At 51.2% G+C, this 19,042-nt stretch overlaps 1 protein-coding gene across 14 annotated transcripts in view; it reads left to right on the forward strand.

Moving 5' to 3' along the window:
- The window catches only part of FANCA (FA complementation group A), a 92,929-nt gene that overhangs the window by 71,319 nt on the left and 2,568 nt on the right, over positions 1–19,042 (forward strand). For 6 of the 14 annotated variants that reach the window (XM_039460270.2, XM_074405323.1, XM_074405326.1 and 3 more), the window contains 11 exons: positions 1,730–1,814; positions 7,203–7,375; positions 9,274–9,382; positions 11,401–11,460; positions 11,603–11,707; positions 12,750–12,862; positions 14,799–14,937; positions 17,240–17,302; positions 18,006–18,111; positions 18,571–18,646; positions 18,836–18,992. In XM_039460270.2, the coding sequence (XP_039316204.1) occupies positions 1,730–1,814; positions 7,203–7,375; positions 9,274–9,382; positions 11,401–11,460; positions 11,603–11,707; positions 12,750–12,862; positions 14,799–14,937; positions 17,240–17,302; positions 18,006–18,111; positions 18,571–18,646; positions 18,836–18,992 (1,186 nt within the window). Of the gene's footprint in view, positions 1–1,729; positions 1,816–2,920; positions 3,404–7,202; positions 7,376–9,273; positions 9,383–11,400; positions 11,461–11,602; positions 11,708–12,749; positions 12,863–14,798; positions 14,938–17,239; positions 17,303–18,005; positions 18,112–18,570; positions 18,691–18,835; positions 18,993–19,042 lie in introns of those variants that run through there. The other 8 variants (XM_074405319.1, XM_074405327.1, XM_074405349.1 and 5 more) reach the window with 8 other exon arrangements.

Raw genomic sequence — 19,042 nt, forward strand, 5'->3', positions numbered from 1 at the left:
GCGGACCAGCGTCTGGTAGCACTATCATCTCCGCGTGCACCATTTCAACTGTACATGTAGTGTACTCAACTTATGACCAAATCGTGTTGCGACCGTGGTCGTAAGTTGAGCACTGCCTGTATAGAAGCCCCGCCTGGGGGTAACAGTGGAGGGGTGCAGCATCTCCTAAGCATCTAGGCTGCTGGAGACATGGCTTCTGTCTGTAAGTCTTCAAATGTTTTTGTCTGAGAAACTGGATTTTTCAGCCTCATTCTTCAGCCTCTCGGCTTGGCTTCCTCAGCCTTTATGGGTAGGTTTGCACAGACCTGATTACTGTGGAACAGAAGGATTGGCCACATTTTGTTTATCCATTCACATTTTCTTTGAGACAGTCCTACTTTTATTTATTTATATTTATTGATTGATTGATTGGCAGAGTCTTACTGGTCACCCAGGCTGGGGTGCAGTCGTGAGATCTCAACCCACTGTAGCCTCGACCTTCTGGGCTCAAGGGGTGCAGTCGTGAGATCTCAACCCACTGTAGCCTCGACCTTCTGGGCTCAAGTGATCTTCCTGCTTTAGTGCCTCAAGTAGCTGGGACTACAGACACCATCACACCCAGCTAATCTTTGTGTATTTATTTATTTGAGACTGAGTTTCGCTCTTGTTACCCAGGCTGGAGTGCAATGGCATGATCTCAGCTCACCGCAACCTCCGCCTCCTGGGTTCAGGCAATTCTCCAGCCTCAGCCTCCTGAGTAGCTGGGATTACAGGCATGCGCCACCATGCCCAGCTAATTTTTTGTATTTTTAGTAGAGATGGGGTTTCACCATGTTGACCAGGGTGGTCTCGATCTCTTGACCTCGTGATCTGCCCGCCTCGGCCTCCCAAAGTGCTGAGATTACAGGCTTGAGCCACCGCGCCCAGCTTATTTTTTTTTTTTTTTTTGAGACAAGAGTCTGACTGTCTCCCAGGCTGAAGTGCAGTGGTGCCGTCTCGGCTTACTGCAGCCTCCACCTCTCAGTCAGGTACAAGCAATTCTCCTGCCTTAGCCTCCTGAGTAGTTGGGATTATAGGCGCCCACTATTTTTTGTGTTTTCAATACAGATGAGCTTTCACTGTTTTAGCCAGGATGGTCTTGGACTCTTGACCTTGTGATCTGCCCGCCTTGGCCTCCCAAAGTGCTGGGATTACAGGCATGAGCCACCATGCCCTGCCCCAGGCAGTATTGAGTACAAACAGTGACACTTCTCTGAGTGTAGAGAGGACATCCTTGTTGGCCCCTGATCTTAGGTGTAAAGCTTTCAGTCTTTCCTCATTAAATTTGATGTTAGCTGTAGGTTTTTCATAAATGCCAGGTACCAAATTGAGAAGATTCCCTTCTGTTCCTAGTTTATTGATTGTTTTCATCACAAAAGAATGTTCAGTTTTGTCAAGTGCTTTTTCTGCATCCATTGCGATAATCTTATGCTTTTGCTTTGTATTTTATTGATAACTGCATTATATTAGTTTTGAGATGTTAAGCTAACCTTGCATTCTTGGGATAAACCTTCTTGGCTATGGTACATAATTTTTGTATTTCCTGGATTGTAGTTGCTAGTGTTTGGTCATAGTTTTTGCCGTTAATGACTAATGTGAGGGCCACACTGTCAGAGAAGCACAGGCATCACCCAACTCTGGAGGCAGGGGCAGAACTGGAACTTTACTATCAGGTGATATTGAGGAGGGTATTACTGTATTTTCATTTCAGCTCAAGGAGTTACGGCCACTCAGAGAATTCCAACTGGGTCTTTGGCGGCCACACAGGAAATGAGGATATTATTTCCAGATTGCAGGTGAGTCAGAGGATGCCAGAACTCAGTGCGCCACTTCATTTAAACTGTGTGCTATTAAGATGTTAATTATAGTCCGGGCGTGGTGGCTCACTCTTGTAATACCAGCACTTTGAGAGGCCAAGGTCGGTGGATTCCTGTGGTCAGGAATTTGAGACCAGCCTGACCAACGTGGTGAAACCACGTCTCTACTAAAAATACAAAAATTAACTGGGTGTGGTGCACACATGTAATCCCAGCTACTTCGGAGGTTGAGGCAGGAGAATTGCTTGAACTTGGGAGGCAGAGATAGCAGAGAGCTGAGATCACACCATTGTACTTCGGACTGGGCAACAAGAGCGAAACTCCGTCTCAAAAACAAAAAGATATTTATTAAATATTTTCCTAGGCCAGGCGCGGTGGCTCAAGCCTGTAATCCCAGCACTTTGGGAGGCCGAGACGGGTGGATCATGAGGTCAAGAGATCGAGACCATCCTGGTCAACATGGTGAAACCCTGTCTCTATTAAAAATACAAAAAATTAGCTGGGTATGGTGGCGCGTGCCTGTAATCCCAGCTACTCAGGAGGCTGAGGCAGGAGAATTGCCTGAACCCAGGAGGCGGAGGTTGCGGTGAGCCGAGATCGCGCCATTGCACTCCAGCCTGGGTAACAAGAGCGAAACTACGTCTCAAAAAAAAAAAAAAAAATTTCCCTAATGGTTCCTAACCCAAACAAGCATAATGAAAACTCAGGTGATTCGGCTGGGCGTGGTGGCTCAATCCTGTAATCCCAGCACTTTGGGAGGCCAAGGCGGGTGGATCATGAGGTCAAGAGATCGAGACCATCCTGGTCAACATGGTGAAACCCTGTCTCTATTAAAAATACAAAAAATTAGCTGGGTATGGTGGCGCGTGCCTGTAATCCCAGCTACTCAGGAGGCTGAGGCAGGAGAATTGCCTGAACCCAGGAGGCGGAGGTTGCGGTGAGCCAAGATCGCACCATTGCACTCCAGCCTGGGTAACAAGAGCGAAACTCCGTCTCAAAAAAAAAAAAAAAGAGAGAAAACTCAGGTGATTCACACAGTGGCTGAGATCCAGAGTGACAACATGCTGTTTGAATTTACTTCACAGGCAAACAACAAAAGTACAAAAACAACCTGTGATGCCATAACCATCTCCAAACTTTGGGACACTCAAAATTTGAAAATACAGAAGATTGACCAGGCAAGGTTTCGGAGGCTGAGGCGGGCAGATCACGAGGTCAGGACATCGACACCAACCTAGCCAACATGGGGAAACCCTGTCTCTATTAAAATACAAAAAATTACCCTGGCCTGTAGTCCCCGCTACTCGGGAGGCTGACGCAGGAGAATTGCTTGAAACCAGGCGGCAGAGGTTGCAGTGAGCCAAGTCATGCCACTGCACTTTAGCTTGGTGACAGAGGGATACTGTCTCAAAAAAAAAAAAAAAAAAAAAAAAGAACAGCAACTTCAGTGATAAAGTTGTTGCTCCTCTACTTTTTCACCTTTTTTTCCTTTTTTTTTGAGACAGACTTACTTTGTAGCCCAGGCTGGAGTACAGTGGCATGACTTGGCTCACTGCAACCTCCGCCTCTCAGGTCCTGGTTCAAGCAGTTCTCCTGCCTCAGCCTCCAGAGTAGCTGGGATTATAGGCACGTGCCACCGTGCTCAGCTAGTTTTTGTATTTTTAGTAGAGACAGGGTTTTACCATGTTGGCCAGGCTGGTCTTGAACTTCTGACCACATGAGCCACCATGCATGGCCTCTCTGGTTGGTTGGTTGGTTTTTTGTTTTTGTTTTGTTTTTTTTTTGAGGTGGAGTCTGGCTTTGTCGCCCAGGCTAGAGTGCTATGGCACAATCTTGGCTTACTGCAACCTCTGCCTCCCATGTTTAAGTGTTTCTCCTGTCTCAGCCTGCTGAGTAGGTGGGATTACAGGCGTCCCCTACCACACCTAGCTAATTTTTGGGTTTTTAGTAGAGATAGGGTTTCACCATGTTGGCCAGGCTGTCTCGAACTCCTGACCTCAGGTGATCTGCCTGCCTCGGTCTCAAAGTATTGGGAATACAGGCGTGAGCCACCACGCCCAGCCATGCTTTACTGTTGAAAGCGACATTAACAACCCTTCACACAGCAGAGGTCAGAGGGCCTGTGGAGTTGGAAGGATTGGGACTCTTCTGTTTCTTATGATGATTGGGCACCTGCACAGGCTGCTGGATTTTACGTCCATGGCGGAAGCTCAAGCAGAAGACAGCAGAGTGTCCTCTCCTAAAGGCAAAGTGCCCTTTTGGTCTACGTTTCTATCACACTCAGAACTTGCCAGTGAGCTCTGGGGTTCTTTAGGAGCAGTGTGCAGAGTGAGGCCTCTGTTCTGCCTCCACGTCCGCTGCCTGCAGCTGACCCTGCGCCTTTGGAATGGCGTTTGCAGGTCTGTTTTACATGATGATACGTGTCTGGTGCAATTCTTAAAAGTGCCTGAATTTAGAAAACGTGGGAAAGGAAGGAGATAAGTGAAGCATGCAGTTTTGCATGGTGGGAAAATTTACTTTCACATTGGAAAAACGTCCCACAGAAGAAGAGACCCAAGACCCCAGACCTTATCCTGACCTTTGCTGTTGGTGTGTCTCCTGACAGCTGTCCAAGGTAGAGTGAATGGGGAGTACAGACAGTGTGGGCATTCCCCTGGGTGTCACAGGAGACAGGCTGTGATGGGACGACGGGACTTGGGTACTCAGTGTTCTGTGTGTGCATCTGGATCTCTCCAGGTAGACAGTACATATTACCTGGGTGTCAGTCAGCAAGTGGTTACCGGTGCTGGCCACCCATGTGTCTTCTGGGCCAGGTCCCTTTCTGTTCCTGTTCTAGCACTGGGGCCTCCCAACACCTTAGCCAGATGCCTTCCCCAGACCCACCTGGCTCCTCCTCAGTGAGGCTATCTGATTATTCTTAATCATTGTTATTCTTATTGAGACAGTGTCTTACTTTGTCACCCAGACTAGAGGACAGTGGTGCGATCCTAGCTCATTGCAACCTTGACTTCCTGGGTTCAAGTGATCCTCACATCGTGTGTTGCCCAGGCTTGTCTCGAACCCCTGGGCCCAAGTGAACCACCCGTCTCAGTCTCCCAAATTGCTGACTACAGGTGTGAGCCACTGCACCTGACCTTTATTCTTTAAAAAATACAGCCTTTCCCATACCACTGCCTGTCTGCTTGGTGCTTTTCCTGATGGGAAAGGGCCCAGTCACCATGTGCTCTCTGCCTGGCCTGCAGAAATGGGACACCATGTTCACTGCTGCATCCTTCCACCTGAAGGAGGGCAGGGCAAGATTTCTCTTGAGCACAGAGGAGCTATGAAAGTCTATTCCCCAGTCAGCTCAGACCTCAAACCTCACACAGGTATAAAAGCCACAGTGGCCCAGCCTTGGGCAAATGCCACGGCGATGGAGTTCCCTGGACGTTCTCAGGAGCAGCCACGTGTCCTTCGGGCAGAAATGGCATCTGTTGATGGATGCACTGGCAGAGTGCTCAGCCTCTTTCCTCTGTAGCCCCCACGCTGGGCCAGAACCCGAGGATGCGGATGAGCTGGAGGTGGGGAAGGTGCCGTGCCGCCGGCCCTGTAGTGTGGGGTGCTGCCTTTTGTGGGACGTGGTTCTCCTGACTGGGCGGTGAAAGTGAGGAAAGCATTTGCTGTCATCGGAAATATTTAAGGTCCACAGTGGAAATTCACATCATTTCCTCAGATTGAGCACCCTTTGGCATTTAGAAAGTTATATTCATTTTCTTTCGAAATGTCTGTGTCATAAAAAACACACTGAAAATGTTCCAGAATTAGGGAGGCTTATGAGCTGTGCTGGCAAAATGTGTGCATGACAGTGGCCTGGAACCTCAGGGAACCCCCACCGTCTCTCAGCTAGCAGGGCAGTCAGAGCTGTGGCCACTGCGATGGGGTCCTCAAGCAGTGAGGGAAGAAGCAGCGTGTGGAAGTGCCCACAGTTGTGTTCAGGGTCGGGGCCCTGTGTGTGTGATTGATCTCACACTGTCCAGACACAAATTACACACATGCACACACCCGTCTATAGGGAGACCCAATGTGTGGGGACAGAATGGGTGATATCGGTCACAATGGCTCACACCTGTAGTCGCAGCACTTTGGGAGGCAGAGGTGGGCAGATTAATTGAGGTCAGGGGCTCGAGACCAACTTGGTCAACATGGTAAAACCCCGTCTCTACTAAAAATTCAAAAAACTGCTTGGGTGTGGTGGTGTGTACCTACAGTCCCAGCTCCCGGCTACTGAGGAGGCTGAGGGAGGAGAAGGGACTGGGCTTGAGAGGACACGGCACCACTGCACTCCGGCCTGGGCAACCAGAGTGAGATGCTGTCAGAAGGAAAGAAAGACTTGTGAGGCAGAACGTTAGCCAGAGGTGGATCTGCGTGGAGGGCCCATGGGGGTCCTTGCGATGTTCTGTGTTTGTTTTTTTGAGACACTCTTGCTCTGTTGCCCAGGCTGGAGTGCAGTGGAGCGATCTCGGCTCACTGCAACCTCCACCTTCCGGATTGTTGAAGTGATTCTCCTGCCTCAGCCTCCCTGTACCTGGGATTACAGGCGTGTGCCACCACCACGTTCGGCTAATTTTTATATTTTTTGTATTTTTTATTTTTTTTTAGAGACGGGGTATCACTCTGTCGCCCAGGCTGGAGTGCCGTGGCACAATCTCGGCTCACTGAAACCTTTACCCCCTGGATTCAAGCGATTTCTCCTGCCTCAGCCTCCTCAGTAGCTGGGGCTACAGGCTTACGCCACCAGACCCGGCTAATTGTTTGTATTTTTAGTAGAGACGGGGTTTCCCCATGTTAGCCTTGATGGTCTTGATCTCCTGACCTTGTGATCCGCCCGCCTCGGCCTCCCAAAGTGCTAGGATTACAGGCGTGAGCCACTGCGCCCGGCCATTTTGTATTTTTAGTAGAGATGGGGTTTTACCCTGTTGGCCAGGCTGGTCTTGAATTCCTGACCTCAAATGATTGGGCTGTCTCAGTGAATCTCAGCCTCCCGAATTGCTGGGATTACAGGCGTGAGCCACCACACCGGCCTGTTTTAATTTTTATTTTTATTTTCATTGATAAGCCACTGGGTTTTACCTTGTTGCCCTAGTAGTACTAGAAATCCTGCACTCAAGGGATCCACCTGCCTCAGCGTCCCAAAGCACTGGCATCGCAACCTGAGCCACAGCACCTGGCCCGCACTGTTCTATCTTTGCAACTTCCAAATGATTACCAGTTGAAAAAGCTCGCCCTGGCCCCTGTGGAGACCTCTCCCGGAGGCCCCCTCTCAGCATCCTTGACTGGCTGTCAGTGAGCCTGGAGGCCTTCCTGTGCCAGCATCTTGCTCTTTTCCAGGAGATGGCAGCTGACCTGGAGCTGCAGCAAGACCCCTCGGTGCCCCCTGGCCACTCCCCTTCCCAGGGGCACTTCCTCTATGGGATTTTCCACAGACGGCTCCAGGCTCTGATCAGCGGTTGGGGCGTGGCTGCCAGCCTTGGGAGACAGAGGGAGCTTCTCATGTACAAAAGGTAAGATCTACTTGCACCTCGGCAGGGCAGCATCTCATGATAGTCCTGGAGTTTCTTTGTAGAGCGTTTGTTTCCTGTTACTTGTGTGTGTGTGTCCCCACCCCAAGCCTGTCTGTCTCTAAAGCACTTGCCACAAAGAGGAGGATCCAGCAGGTTGAAAGTACTTTGGATTAAAACCTTCCAGGTGGGCAAGGTGGCTCACACCTGCAATCCCAGCACTTTGGAAGGTTATGTGTGGATCACCTGAGGTCAGGAGTTTGAGACCAGTCTAACCAACATGGTGAAACTCCATCTTTACTAGAAATGCAAAAACTAGCTGGGCATGGTAGTGGGTACCTGTAATCCCAGCTACTTGGGAGGGTGAGGCAGGAGAATTATTTGAACTTTGGAGGCAGAGGTTGCAGTGAGCCGAGTTCATGCCATTTCACTCCAGCCTGGGTGACAGAGTGAGACAGTCTCAAAAAAAAAAAAAAAAATAGAGAAAGCTACTTCATTTGCTGGGCACGGTGGCTCATGCCTGTAATCCCAATACTTTGGGAGGCCAAGGCGGGCAGATCATGAGGTCAGGAGTTCAAGACCAGCCTGGCCAACATGATAAAATGCTGTTTCTACTCAAAAAAAAAAAAAAAAAGTAGCCAAGCATAGGCAGGCGCAATGCCTCACGCCTGTAATCCTAGCATTTTGGGAGGCTAAGGTGGGCTGATCACCTAAGGCTGGGAGTTTGAAACCAACCTTAGCAACATGGAGAAACCCTAGCTCTACTAAAAATACAAAATTAGCCTAGCTGGCATGCTTGTAATCCCAGCTACTCCACAGGCTAAAGTAGGAGAATGGCTTAAACCCGGGAGGCGGAGGTTGTGGTGAGCCGAGATCACACCACTGCACTCCAGCCTGCGTGATACAGCAAGACTCTGTCTCAAAAAAAAAAAAAAAAAACAAATTAGCCAGGCGGGTGGCACATGCCTGTAGTCCCAACTACTTGGGAGGCTGAGGCAGGAGAATCACCTGAACCTGGGAGGTGGAGGTTGCAGTGAGCCAAGATAATGCCACTGCACTCCAGCCTGGGTGACGGAGTGAGACTCTGTCTCAAAAAAGCAAGTAAAATCTTTCTGCTCAGATTCACAAATCCTCGTGGAGGGACACAGCAGAAGGAGCTCTTGTCAAAGTAAGGAAAACCTGAGGAATGTTCACCGCAGCTGTATTTATAATTTAAAAAGTGACGTCATTAAATTTTACAGTTACTGGGAATTGCATCATGAGACAGACTGGTGCAGCATCCACTTAGTTGTTATGTAACTGTTAAAAGTTGGGGTTGGCCGGGCGCGGTGGCTCAAGCCTGTAATCCCAGCACTTTGGGAGGCCGAGGCGGGTGGATCACGAGGTCAAGAGATCGAGACCATCCCGGTCAACATAGTGAAACCCCGTCTCTACTAAAAATACAAAAAATTAGCTGGGCATGGTGGCAAGTGCCTGTAATCCCAGCTACTCAGGAGGCTGAGGCAGGAGAATTGCCTGAACCCAGGAGGCGGAGGTTGCAGTGAGCCGAGATCGCGCCATTGCACTCTAGCCTGGGTAACAAGAGTGAAACTCTGTCTCAAAAAAAAAAAAAAAAAGTTGGGTTTTTTTGATAACACATTTTGAGTGCGGTAGGCAAAGCATGATACAGGCGAGCAAGCAGGGCTCCAAGTACAGGCACTGAGTGGGGCAGAGTGACACAGGCCCAGGCGAGCGGGGCTCCGAGTGCAGGCACTGCGGGGAACAGAGACACAGGCCCAGGCTCCAGTTCTAGCAGTGGCACTGGGTCTCAGGGTGGTGGCTGCTGGTCTGAGAGTCTGAGCCCTTGGGAAGGAGTAGAGTGTATGCTGTGTGTGGCCAGCAGTATGGCCCCTTCCTTCCAGGATCCTCCTCCGCCTGCCTTCGTCTGTCCTCTGCGGCAGCAGCTTCCAGGCCCAACAGCCCATCACTGCCAGATGCGAGCAGTTCTTCCACTTGGTCAACTCGGAGATGGTAGGTGCTGGGTGCTTGTGTCCCCCTGACTGGTCAGTGCCTGTGTGCTGACAGCAGCTCTTGCAGCCTCTGTGGGTGTCCTGAGCGTGGATTCACTCAGGAAGGGGTTCAGAGTCACATAGAGAAGAGCGTCTGGAATGCTGTGTGAGTGTGGAGTGCCATGTGAGGGAGGCCCTTACCCACAGCCAGGATGCTCATCACATCACCAGACCAGCTGAAGGTTGCCTTCTCCTAAGTTTGAACTCCTTCACTTTCCCTCAAGTGTTACATGATTTTGACGCATGGAATTGTACAGACTGTTTTGTGTGCCACACACCTCTACGTTATTTCCAATCTCAACATGCTTCATGTGTAAAAAAGCCTTCTGCTGTTGCCTGTGGGGCAGCCCAGTTACCTTTCATTGTAGACGCTGCCCAGTGTGAGTTGCAGGGCAATATTAACCAGTAGGCCAGGTGCGGTGGCTCATGCCTGTAATCCCAGCACTTTAGGAGGCCGATGTGGGCGGATCACTTGAGTCAAGGAGTTAGAGACTAGCCTAGGCAACATGGCAAAACCCTGTTTCTACAAAACTGGGCATGGTGGTGCATGCCTGTAGTCCCACCTACTTAGGAGGCTAATTCAGGAGGATTAATTGAGCCCAGGAGGCTGAGGTTGCATGGAACCAAGATCCCACCACTGATCAGCCCGGGCGACAGAGGGAGACTATCTCCAAAAAAAAAAAAAAAAGCCACACTTGCTGTGGGGCCGGGTCAACGTCAGGCACCGAGCTGGTCCACGCTGAGAAGACGCTAGCCCCTCGCATGCCACAGAGAGCAGCTTCTGCTCCTGAGGCCTTTTTCTTGTTTTTGAAGATGTACAAATGTAAGAGATGGAATTGAGGTTCCATGCCAGCTATGTAGCATGTAGCACTTTCTTTTTTTTTTTCTTTTGAGACGGAGTTTCACTCTTGTTACCCAGGCTGGAGTGCAATGGCGCGATCTCGGCTCACCGCAACCTCCGCCTCCTGGGTTCAGGCAATTCTCCTGCCTCAGCCTCCTGAGTAGCTGGGATTACAGGCACACACCACCATGCCCAGCTAATTTTTTGTATTTTTAGTAGAGACGGGGTTTCACCATGTTGACCAGGATGGTCTCGATCTCTTGACCTTGTGATCCACCCGCCTCAGCCTCCCAAAGTGCTGGGATTACAGGCTTGAGCCACCGCGCCCGGCTTTTTTTTTTTTTTTTTTTTTTTAAGATGGAGTCTTGCTCTGTCACCCAGGTTGGAGTGCAGTGGTGCGATCTCGGCTCACTGCAACCTCCGCCTCCTGGGTTCAAGTGATTCTGCTCAGCCTCCTGAGTAGCTGAGATTACAGGCATGTGCCACCATGCCCAGCGAATTTTTGTATATTTAGTAGAGTTGGGGTTTCACTATGTTGGTCAGGTGGATCTCTAACTCCTGACCTCATGATCCACCCACCTCAGCCTCCCAAAGTGCTAGGATTACAGCTGTAAGCCACCGTGCCGCACCTTGTGTAGCACTTTAAAATGTCACAAGGATAGCAGAGGAGATGAGACCAGTGGAAGCTTTAAGAAAATCACCATGGTTTCCTTTGAATTCTTATGAAAGGCTATTTTTCAGAAAGCTCTCAGCATGGCACATGACAGCAGACAGGCAGAACAACACCTGACAGCATGTGGTTAGCGAAGGACAGAGGAACCAGAGGATGGCTGGGCTGTGGCATTACTGTCCTCGGCAATACGAGGTCTAGGCCCCAGGGCTTCCCTGTCCCTGCAGCCACCTGTGCCTCCCTGCCTTCTTCTGGAGCCTGCAGACTGGGCTGCGGGAGCTGGCTGCACAGGAAGGTGTTAAGTTTCAGGACTGCACGGCCAGGGCAGCCAGGTGTGCCATCCATGATCACCTCTGCCAAGCCTCAGGGGGGCGTTTTTCTCACAACCGAATCCACCCAGCAGCCTCTCTGCACGCTGGTCTCACCTCTCTACCTGTGGCCTTTTTCTTGCCTTGAACTTTTTCTACAGAGAAACATCTGCTCCCACAGAGGTGCCCTGACGCAGGACATCACAGCGCACTTCTTCAGGGTAAGCTGGTCCCTCAGCCCCTCCCATGGCCTTCTCAGAACCCTGTGGGTGGATCCTCCTATCAGGGTCCTGCAGGTTCTTAGACTCTGCTGGTCATGGGTCCTGGCAAACCGCTGAGCTCCTGGTGTGTTCTCTCCTGCAGGGGCTCTTGAATGCCAGTCTGCGTAGCAGAGACCCTTCTCTGATGGTCGACTTGATGTTGGCCAAGTGCCAGACGAAATGCCCCTTAATTTTGACCTCTGCTCTGGTAGGCCAGCTGTGTTCTCAGATGTTTTGCTTTCGGCATGAGTGGGAGACTGTGTGGCTGCTCTGGCTTTTCTCCAGCTCTTTTCCGTCTTGGGTGTTATAATCCCAGAGAAAAAGGTGTCAGGAGACTCCGAGGCCACAGTTAAAGATGTCAGCTCCCAGCAGATCAGGGCCGAGCGTCCTGAGTTCCCAGAACTTTCCCAGCCCCCACCGCAGACGCTGTGGGGACCCTCATGACTTTTCCCCTGTGGACCCCCCTCAGACCCCACAGGCACCTTGTGTGTCCATTTGTGCGTGGGGCTTGTTGGGTCACGGTTTTGGGTTACACGTTGGCTGGAGGCTGTCGGTGGCTGCCTGTACTCCCTCATGAGCGTGTGACTTTGGCCCACTTGCGCCTGACTACAGAATTCGGAGCAGAGACTTCACCTCAGTTCCCGCCAGAGCTCACAGGCACCCCTAACATTGCGAGGTCCCGGGCACGGGGGAAGAGGCAGTGCTTTCCTCACTACCTTGGCGGCCCACTTAGTCCTGAAGACCTGGGGTCCTGGGCATGGAGGGAGGGGCGGCGCTCCCTCAGCACCTTGGCGGCTCACTTAGTCCTGGAGACTTGTCATCAGGGATGTGCGGGCTTTTTTCTTTCAGGAGCACAGCATGTTCCCCAGAGAGCTCCTGAGTAGCTTAGTTGGTGGAATTCACTAGAAATAAACTCCTCTGTATTTATTTGGAATGCCAGCTCTCAGCTGAGGACGTCCAAGGACAGGGCCAGCCCAGCTCAGGGGCGGTGTGTTTGCTTCACTGCTGCGTTAGGCCAGGCTCTTCCTTTTCCTAATTCCCCTTCTTCCATGAGTGGGTAATCATGCCTCATATAACAGTGTTTGACCCTTCATGGAGGTAAAAGATACTGGCTTTGGAGTTCCAAAGCTAAGGGTGAGTGTGGGCCCGTGGTGGCTGGTAGGAGCGCTGGGGGCTCGTCATGGCTGCGGCATTGGAGGCGTGTACATCTCAGTCGTCCTCATCTGTGTCCTGTTGCCGTCTCTCTGTAGTTGTGGTGGCCAAGCCTGGAGCCTATGCTGCTCTGCCAGTGGAGGAGACGCTGCCAGAGACCACTGCCCCGGGAGCTGCAGAGGCTGCAAGAAGGCCGGCAGTTTGCCAGCGAGTATGTGTGGGTGGCGGCACGAGGTGTGCATGCCCAGATGCACTTTGGGACCTGTTCGGTGTCGTCCCTGGACACCCTAGGTTGCTTGAGAGAAGGGGCATGGGCAGCCTTTCATGGGAGTGGGGAGAAAAGAACTCAGCTGTCGTGATGGCGGGCACCTGTAATCCTAGCTACCCGGGAGGCTGAGGTAGGAGAATCGCTTGAAACCAGGAGGCAGAGGTTGCAGTGAGCTGAGATCACACCACTGCACTCCCGTGAGCAACACAGCAAGCCTGAGTCTTGGGAGAAAAACAACAAAACCAGCCTCTGGCAGGCCCCTGTCCGAGTGAGGAGCTAGAGAATGGTTCCTCCCCACCTGCTCCCCTTCCTCTTACATCTAACCTGAGCTCCCAGAATCAGCCTCGCGCTGGCAGGGTCAGTGTCATTGGGACCTCAGGGTGCAGGTTCTCAGCCTACTCTGACCTGTAGACCCTAGTCCCAAATTCATGGGTTCTTGCAAACTGTTGAGTTCTTGGTGCATTCTGGACTAACCTACCCTCCTGGGGGATGACAGAGGTGACAGCCACTCCACCCGCTGGATCTGGATGCTTGTTCTTAGGGGGTCGCAGAGGATATTGCTAGTCCCAATCCAGCCTCCTTGGAGAACACATCCTTTGTCACTCTTTTGAATCCCTGATGCCACGCTGGGTCCCCTCAGGATTCAGCTGCTCACAGCCTGCTTGTAAAGCAGAAGATCTGGGAATCGTGGCCCATGCCTTTAATCCCAGCACTTGGGGAGGCCAAAGCCGGTGAATCACCTGAGGTCAGGAGTTTGAGACCAGCCTGGCCAACATGGTGAAAATCCGTCTCTACTAAAAATGAAATTAGCTGGATGTGGTGGCGGGTGCCTCTAGTCCCAGGTACTCGGGTTCTGGCAGGAAAATCGTTTGACCTGGGAGGCAGAGGTTGCAGTGAGCTGAGACTATACTTCAGCCTGGGTGACAAGAATGAAACTTCCTCAAGTGATCCCAAAGTGCTGGGATTAAAGCGTGAGTCACCATACCAGGACTTGTTTTGATGTTTTGAGATTGAGTCTCACTGTGTTGCCCAGGCTGGTCTGGAACTCCTGAGCTTAAGTGATCCTCCCAAAGTGCTAAGATTACAGGCATGAACCACCATGCCCAGCTTATTTGATGTTTCTTAAAACCACAGCATCATGTTAATTTACTGCCAATTTTGTTTTTTGGAGATGAAATCTCGCTCTGTCACCTAGGCTGGAGTGCAGTGACGCCATCTCGGTTCATAGCAACCTTCACCTTCCAGGTTCAGGCGATTCTGCCTCCTCAGCCTCCTGAGTAGCTGGGATTACAGGCACCCACCACCACTCCTGGCTGATTTTTGTATTTTTAGTAGAGATGGGGTTTCATTCACCATGTTGGTCAGGCTGATCGCAAACCCCGAACTCCTGACCTTGTGATCCACCTGCCTCAGCCTCCCGAAGTGCTGGGATTATAGGTGTGAGCCATGATGTCTGGTCTCCTGCCAATTTTTTAACTGGCTAGAAAACTGTCAGACACCACGGTGGGGTCAGAGCCCGGTGGTCCTTTGTTCCCTGTTCTAGGAGGGAATGTCTGATCCAGTCACAGGGCCAGGCATGGAGAACTGAGGGAACTGAGGCCTCTTCTAAAACTTAGGCAGCTGGGGCCCAAGAACACAGGGCTCCCTCCTAGAGTCAGTAGGAGCTGTGGGGGCAGCACTAGCACCTGCCCAGACTCTCAGGTGGACCTGAGGTGCATAAGGATACAGACCTTGTTTCTGATGGCCTGATCACCTTCTGCATCCTGATGGAAAGGCGAGCCCCAAAGGTGTACAGGAAGCATTGTGATAGCTGGGAATAAGGACTTGGTGTCTGGTGTGGCCGTAAAGCCCTGCAGTGACCACCTTTTCTCTGTTCCAGTTTCCTCTCTCCTGATGCCACCCCCCAGGCACCCAACCCAGCCTGGCTCTCAGCTGCTGCACTGTACTTTGCAATTCAACAAGTCGGGGAAGAAAACGTCAGGACCCAGCTCGAAAAGTTGGACTGCGAAAGAGAGGAGGCAAGATTCAAAATTCTTTTCTATCTTCTCTCGCAAGTGTGGTTTTAGTCAGTGCTATTTCTTTGGGTTTGCCTGATGAACTGTGTTTTTCTAATGACAAATATGAGGCTTGGAGTTTTTGTCAGATTAAACTGAGTCTCAAGTTTAGTAAAAATAATACATTTCATTTTTAAAAATGCTTATATCTACTTATTTTTGAGACAGAGTCTCACTGTCTCGCCCAGGCTGGAGTGCAGTGGTGTAATCGTAGCTCACCGAAGCCTCTTTGTCCTGGGCTCAAGCCATCCTCTGGCCTCAGCCTCTGGAGTAGCTGGGACAACAGGTGTGTACCACCATGCCCAGCTAAGTTTTTAAAATTTTTTTAAGAGATGAGAGGGTCTCAAGAGATGAGGGTCTCTAGGCCGGTGCAATGGCTTACATCTGTAATCTCAACATTTTGGGAGGCCCCAAGGTGGGTAGATCACTTGAGGTCAGGAGTTCGAGACCAGCCTGGCGAACACGGTGAAACCCTGTCTCTACTAAAAATAAAAAAAATTAGCCGACCTTGGTGGCACATGCCTGTAATCCTATAGCCTGTAAAACTACTCGGGAGGCTGAGGCATGAGAATCTCTTGAACCTGGGTGGCGGAGGTTACAGTGAGCTAAGATCTTGTCTCTGCCATGTAGCAAGACTGTCTCAAGAAAATAAAATCAAAAGAAGAAAAGGCCGGGCAGAGTTGCTCACGCCTGTAATCCCAACACTTTCGGAGGCCGAGGTGGGCGGATCACCCGAGGTCAGGAGTTCAAGACCAGCCTGACCAACATGGAGAAACCTCATCCCTACTAAAAATTCAAAATTAGCTGGGCATGGTGGTGCACGCCTGTAATCCCAGCTACTAAGGAGGCTGAGGCAGGAGAATTGCTTGAATCCAGGAGGTGGAGGTTACAGTGAGCCGAAATCACACCACTGCACTCTAGCGTGGGCAAGAACGAAACTCTGCCTCAAAAAAAATAAATAAGGGAGATGGTGGGAGGGCGTCTCACTCAGTTGCCCAGGCTTGAAGTGCTTTTTTTTTTTTTTGAGACGGAGTTTCGCTCTTGTTACCCAGGCTGGAGTGCAATGGCGCGATCTCGGCTCACCGCAACCTCCGCCTCCTGGGCTCAGGCAATTCTCCTGTCTCAGCCTCCTGAGTAGCTGGGATTACAGGCACGCGCCACCACGCCCAGCTAGTGTTTTGTATTTTTAGTAGAGACGGGGTTTCACCATGCTGACCAGGATGGTCTCGATCTCTCGACCTCGTGATCCACCCGCCTCGGCCTCCCAAAGTGCTGGGATTACAGGCTTGAGCCACGGCGCCCGGCCCTTGAAGTGCTTTCATTTAGGCTATTTTGATCCTCATCACAGCCCAGTGTAAAGCCGTCAGTCTTCAAGTGGTGTTGTCTTTGTTCATACTGCTGTAGCCTTAATTCATGTGCTGAGGGACAGTGACACAGCTCAGAGCCGGGGTGCTGGGGACAAGTGGCAGAAAGGATGGGACTCTTTAGCCATAGTTATGGGGAAAAGAGCAGAAGAAAAGGCTGCTCTGAATTCGAGGCCAGGGACCATGCTGGACTCAGACCCAGTGCCTACCTGATTGCTGCACCCTGGAAAGCCTGACTGCCCCTTCCAGGCCAGTGACACCCACATGGCACTCCCATGTAGGGAGCCAGGGGTGGTGTGGGTACAACAGGAACTGAAGCTAGCATCCCACAAGAGAGCTGGAGTCAGCAGTCCCCTGTGCCCGGCCCATGGTCAACACAGGCTCTGCATCAGCATGCTACTTAGACCAGCTGAAAGCTGGATCCACAGCACAGCCAAGGGTTTTGGTGATTTTTAACAACCCTCCAGGAGGTAGGGTTCTTCCAAGTTTGTCTTTAGGTTGCCTGTGGGCTTTTGTTAAGAGTTTCAGTGGCTCCACAGCCTTGAGGCCCTACTGTGCGGAGAGGACAGTGTCCACAGATACTGCCCAGTCAGGCCCTGGGTTAGGATGGAGGCTGTGGGTTTATCTCCAAGGATTGGGACCCCACACAGCCAAGGAGTCTGCAGCACCCCCTCTTTCTGTGTTTAAAGGCAAGTGTGAAATGACCCAGTCAGTAGTAATTCTCAATTAAGCTCTCTTTTAAAAGTGACTGGAAAGTTTTCTTTTCTGAGATCCACTTAAAGGATTTATGGCCTAGATGTAAAAAAAATCCAGGTAAAGAGAAATGTATGTGTCGGCCTTATTTGCAGTCACAGTACAGGTCATTTAATGTAATAGTAATCAGTGTACATTTTTCTTTGCAGCTATTGGTTTTCCTTTTCTTCTTCTCCTTGATGGGCCTGCTCTCGTCACATCTGACCCTGAATGTAAGTCAGACCTTACCAACTAAGGTGTCCTCTCCTGCTGTGGGCTAGGCAGGGGCTGGCTTGGAAGCTGGCTGCTTTAAGTCAGGATTTCCATAGTAGCTCAGAAGCTCCCTGTGTTTGCAGAAGTATGAGAATTCCCAGACTGTGGGCCCCCCCACTTTTTTTTTTGAGACAAAGTCTCGCTCTGTTACCCAGGTTGGCCTGCAGTGGCAGTCTTGGCTCGCTCCAATTTCTGCCTCCTGGGTCCAGACTATTCCCCTTCTTCAGCCTACTGAGTAGCTGTCTAGGATTACAGGCATGCGCCACAATGCCCAGCTAGTTTTTGTATTTTTAGTAGAGACCAAGTTTCACCGTGTTTCCAGGCTGGTCTTGAACTGCCCTCAGTGATCTGCCCTGCTTCTGCTTTTCAGAGCGTTGGGGGACCACAGGCATGAGCCACTGCATCCAGCCCATGGGCCTTTCTTTTCACATCGATTTCAGGGCATGGTACAGTGGCCTGGTATGTGAGCGCCTGAGGTTCCTGGCCTCCTCCTGAGCCCCTTCCGTCCACAGGCCCCCCTGGTATCTTCTATATAGGTCGTCATCAGTTCTAAGACTTTCAGTAAGCAGAGGGGAAATGCCTTCTGTGCGGAGGGCCATACTCCCCACCCACGTGAGCACAGCAGGTCTGCCATTCTCAGGGTTCCTCTCACACGGTTTACAGAGCGCCCTGGGCCCACTAAAAGCTTTAGATGTTTGTGCCGCAATCCTTGAGTGTTTGGAGAAGAGGAAGATATCCTGGCTGGCGCTCTTTCAGTTGACAGAGAGTGGTAAGAAAAACACGGAGCACTGCTCTTTTCAGAGGCAACTTTCAAATGGTTAAGAACGAGCCCTCCTTGAGGTTTACTTTGCCAATTCATTCTTAAGAGTTTATCCTCTGGCTTAGTTGATAAGCTCCATTTTAGTTGGGACAGATTAAGCACAAACTTGTTTAAAGCAATACGATAAATTTATCGGTTCACTGGTAAACCCTAGGACTCACAGGCCTGTTGTGGACACTGCCTCACTCTGCCCCACACCTGTGCTCTCCTGCAGGAGGGCAATCCCCGCACCCCATCTTCTTCCAATTGCTGACAGGTGCCCAGGTGTCCTCAGCTCAGGCTGTTCACCCTGCACCATCACCCAAGCCAAGCCTCCTAGAGCACACGTCCTGACCCTAGGGGTGTCCCCCAGCACTGCTAATAAGCAGAGATGTCCAGAATTGTCTGAACCACCTCTTGGTGTTGCAGACACCAGCCTGGGGTGCCTCCTCCTCCGTGTGGCCCCGGATCAGCACACCAGGCTGCTGCCTTTCGCCTTCTACAGGTAACTCCACAGCCGTGTATGGTCAGGGAGGGGGCAGTGTTTGAGACCCCTATCTTAGCCCCTCTGGGTCTCCCACTAGATGGGAAAGGTTGCCTGTGCCTCTGCCCCACCGATGAGCAGGTGTCCCCTGACATCACCTGCGACCTTTCCAGCAGTTTTAGCCACCTGTCACCATGTCTTTACCTCTAGTCTTCTCTCCAACTTCCACGAAGACGCAGCCATGAGGGAAGAGGCCTTCCTGTGTGTTGCTGTCGACATGTACCTGAAGCTGGTCCAACTCTTCGTGGCTGGGGATACGAGCACAGTTTCACCTACAGCTGGCAGAAGCCTGGAGCTCCAGGGTCAGGCAGGTGCAGGGGCCAGTCCCATCTCCGGGGGAGCTCCCCCCACCCCGCC

This window comes from Saimiri boliviensis, chromosome 1 (assembly GCF_048565385.1).
Source record: "Saimiri boliviensis isolate mSaiBol1 chromosome 1, mSaiBol1.pri, whole genome shotgun sequence".
In the NCBI taxonomy this organism is placed as follows: Eukaryota; Metazoa; Chordata; class Mammalia; order Primates; family Cebidae; genus Saimiri; species Saimiri boliviensis.